The sequence below is a fragment of the Lathyrus oleraceus genome, chromosome 1, assembly GCF_024323335.1.
Source record: "Lathyrus oleraceus cultivar Zhongwan6 chromosome 1, CAAS_Psat_ZW6_1.0, whole genome shotgun sequence".
Classification (NCBI taxonomy): Eukaryota; Viridiplantae; Streptophyta; class Magnoliopsida; order Fabales; family Fabaceae; genus Lathyrus; species Lathyrus oleraceus.
In genome coordinates this window covers 295,542,922-295,544,926 of record NC_066579.1, presented here as the reverse complement: position 1 = coordinate 295,544,926, position 2,005 = coordinate 295,542,922, and the positions used below count along the sequence as shown (strand labels likewise).

Genomic DNA, 2,005 nt, shown 5'->3' with positions numbered 1-2,005 from the left:
TGCAATAACACTCTTCTTGGAAGTGGCAGGGCCAGGTACCTGAGAAGATGTCATGACAATATCTAGGACATGTGTTTCACCAAAAAATTTGTAGTGGAGGAATAAAGAAGAATCCCTTTTATTCACACTATCAATAGGCAGTAAGATTTCAGGATATTGGTTCAGAATTATCCCACAGATGAGAGATGGAAAACAGATAGGCATTTTCATAGCAGTTGAGAAGGATTTATTCAAAACTTGTTCAAAAATGTACTTCTCAAAGTCAAACGCTCTTCTCGTCCCAGTAGCATAAATAAACTCACCAAGTGCAGTAGAGATGGTTTAGGTGTGATTAGTAGGCACCTAGTTGGTAGTCCCAATCCTATGAAGGATAACATATTTGACACTCAGCTTTCCAGTAGACAACTTCCCTTTGTTTGACCAGTGTCTCACCTACTTAGCAGTTATCTCCTTGCACACTTGGTCATACGTAACCTCTAGCTCAACCTGATGTTCTTTTGTTTTTCCTAGAAATTTGTTGATCACAACTGGAGAAAATTTCACGACATTTCCTCTAACATACACCTTCCTATAGTCTGCACTTTTCACATCATCACACCCATCAGGAATAATCACCACAAACTCCTTGACTAGGCTTTCATAGCAAGGGACAAATTTTGTGACAGTCTTTATCAACCCAACAACTTCTATAAGCTCTACAACCTCCTTACATTTTAGGGCATCCTTACCCAATTCCCTCTCCAAATCTACCCTCTTTTGAATAACACACTTTCACCTTTCAGCATTCTTCATGTAATGTAAAGACACATTATCCAGTGGAGCCTCGGGCACAACAACATGAGGCTTCTTGGTAGCAGATCTTCTTACAGGTGTGATGTCCTAGATATCCTCTTTGACCTCAAACTCAGAATCACTAGAAGAGACAACTTTCCTCTTCTTAGTAGGAGTAATAACTTTACTCCATGGTCTAGTAGGACCAAAAAGAGGTTTTCCTATGGAGCTTCTAGAGGGAGTGCTTTTTATACCATCATATTTTCTTTTTATCTCCTTGGAGGTAGAATCTTCAAACACCACTGCCTTTCCTTTTCGTCTCTGAAGTCTCTTGTCTATACTAGGAGTCACAATATTGGTAAGAGATTCCTCATCAGATGTTAGTTCATCAACATTGACAACATGATCAAATATATTTTTACATCTTCTCTCATGAGCAGCATGCTCGGGGACATATTCATCAACCTTCTTCTTACTCCTTCTTTCAAGAGCATCATGTTCAGGGACACTTTCCTCATCTTTTTCACTAGAATCACCATCAGGGCTAGTTTCTTTTGCAAAATATGTTTAAACATCTGGAAAAATATCCGAGTTCACTTCCTTCAACATATAGGTAACAAACTTCCAAAGTTCCTTATCAACGACACTCCTTTCCGCTTCCGTTTGATCCTCAGTGCCGCCAGTATGCAGAGTACAATTCCTTATCTCAAACCCTTTAGACCTAGACCTTTCTTCAACAATAGTTTTATCTTCACCAGGGATTATAGGTTCAGAAACAAAAGACTTACCAGAAGTATTGACATTCTTTGAAACATATGGCGTAGCTTTGTTTTGAGGGGATGGATGAATCATGGATAAGAGAGCAACATCCAAGACAAGATCAGACAGATTTATAATTTGGAATGGTTCATTTGCCCTAGTAGTTGGGGAAGATGATCCACTGGTTTCAGTTGGAACATTTATATGCTTGGGTGAAGATTGTTTCGACATTTAGGTAACACTTGATACATATGGAATTGGTAAAGACACTTGAGAGAAGGTGAGCATATATATCTGGAGAGGAATGAAGCGTTTGAATGGAATGGGTAGCATATTTTTGTACAAAAGGATACACAATGAGGTAAAGGGTTTAAATAAGCGTGTCTAGTGTAATGATGATATTAAAATCTTGTATGACACACTTAAATAGTTGTAATTGCTATAAATGCCCATTAAGACAAATCCCAAGTTTTCC

The 2,005-nt window shown here is 38.4% G+C and overlaps 1 protein-coding gene across 1 annotated transcript; it reads right to left on the bottom strand.

Moving 5' to 3' along the window:
* Positions 1 to 432: 432 nt before the first annotated feature.
* On the bottom strand, positions 433 to 1,761 carry LOC127103888 (uncharacterized). Its single transcript, XM_051041129.1, has 3 exons — positions 1,394 to 1,761; positions 898 to 1,315; positions 433 to 768 (listed from the first exon to the last, which is right to left on the bottom strand). The coding sequence occupies exons 1-3, from the start codon at positions 1,759 to 1,761 to the stop codon at positions 433 to 435; spliced, it is 1,122 nt and encodes a 373-aa protein (XP_050897086.1).
* Between the last annotated feature and the right edge of the window lie 244 nt (positions 1,762 to 2,005).

Excerpts from the sequence above, each read along its gene's own strand:
- LOC127103888 (XM_051041129.1), bottom strand. The coding sequence starts at position 1,761 with ATGTCGAAACAATCTTCACCCAAGCATATAAATGTTCCAACTGAAACC. Across the intron at positions 1,316-1,393 it reads GTTGATAAGGAACTTTGGAA|CCCTGATGGTGATTCTAGTG; the intron begins GTTTGTTACCTA and ends AAAAGAAACTAG. Across the intron at positions 769-897 it reads CTAGTGATTCTGAGTTTGAG|TGTGTTATTCAAAAGAGGGT; the intron begins GTCAAAGAGGAT and ends GAAAGGTGAAAG.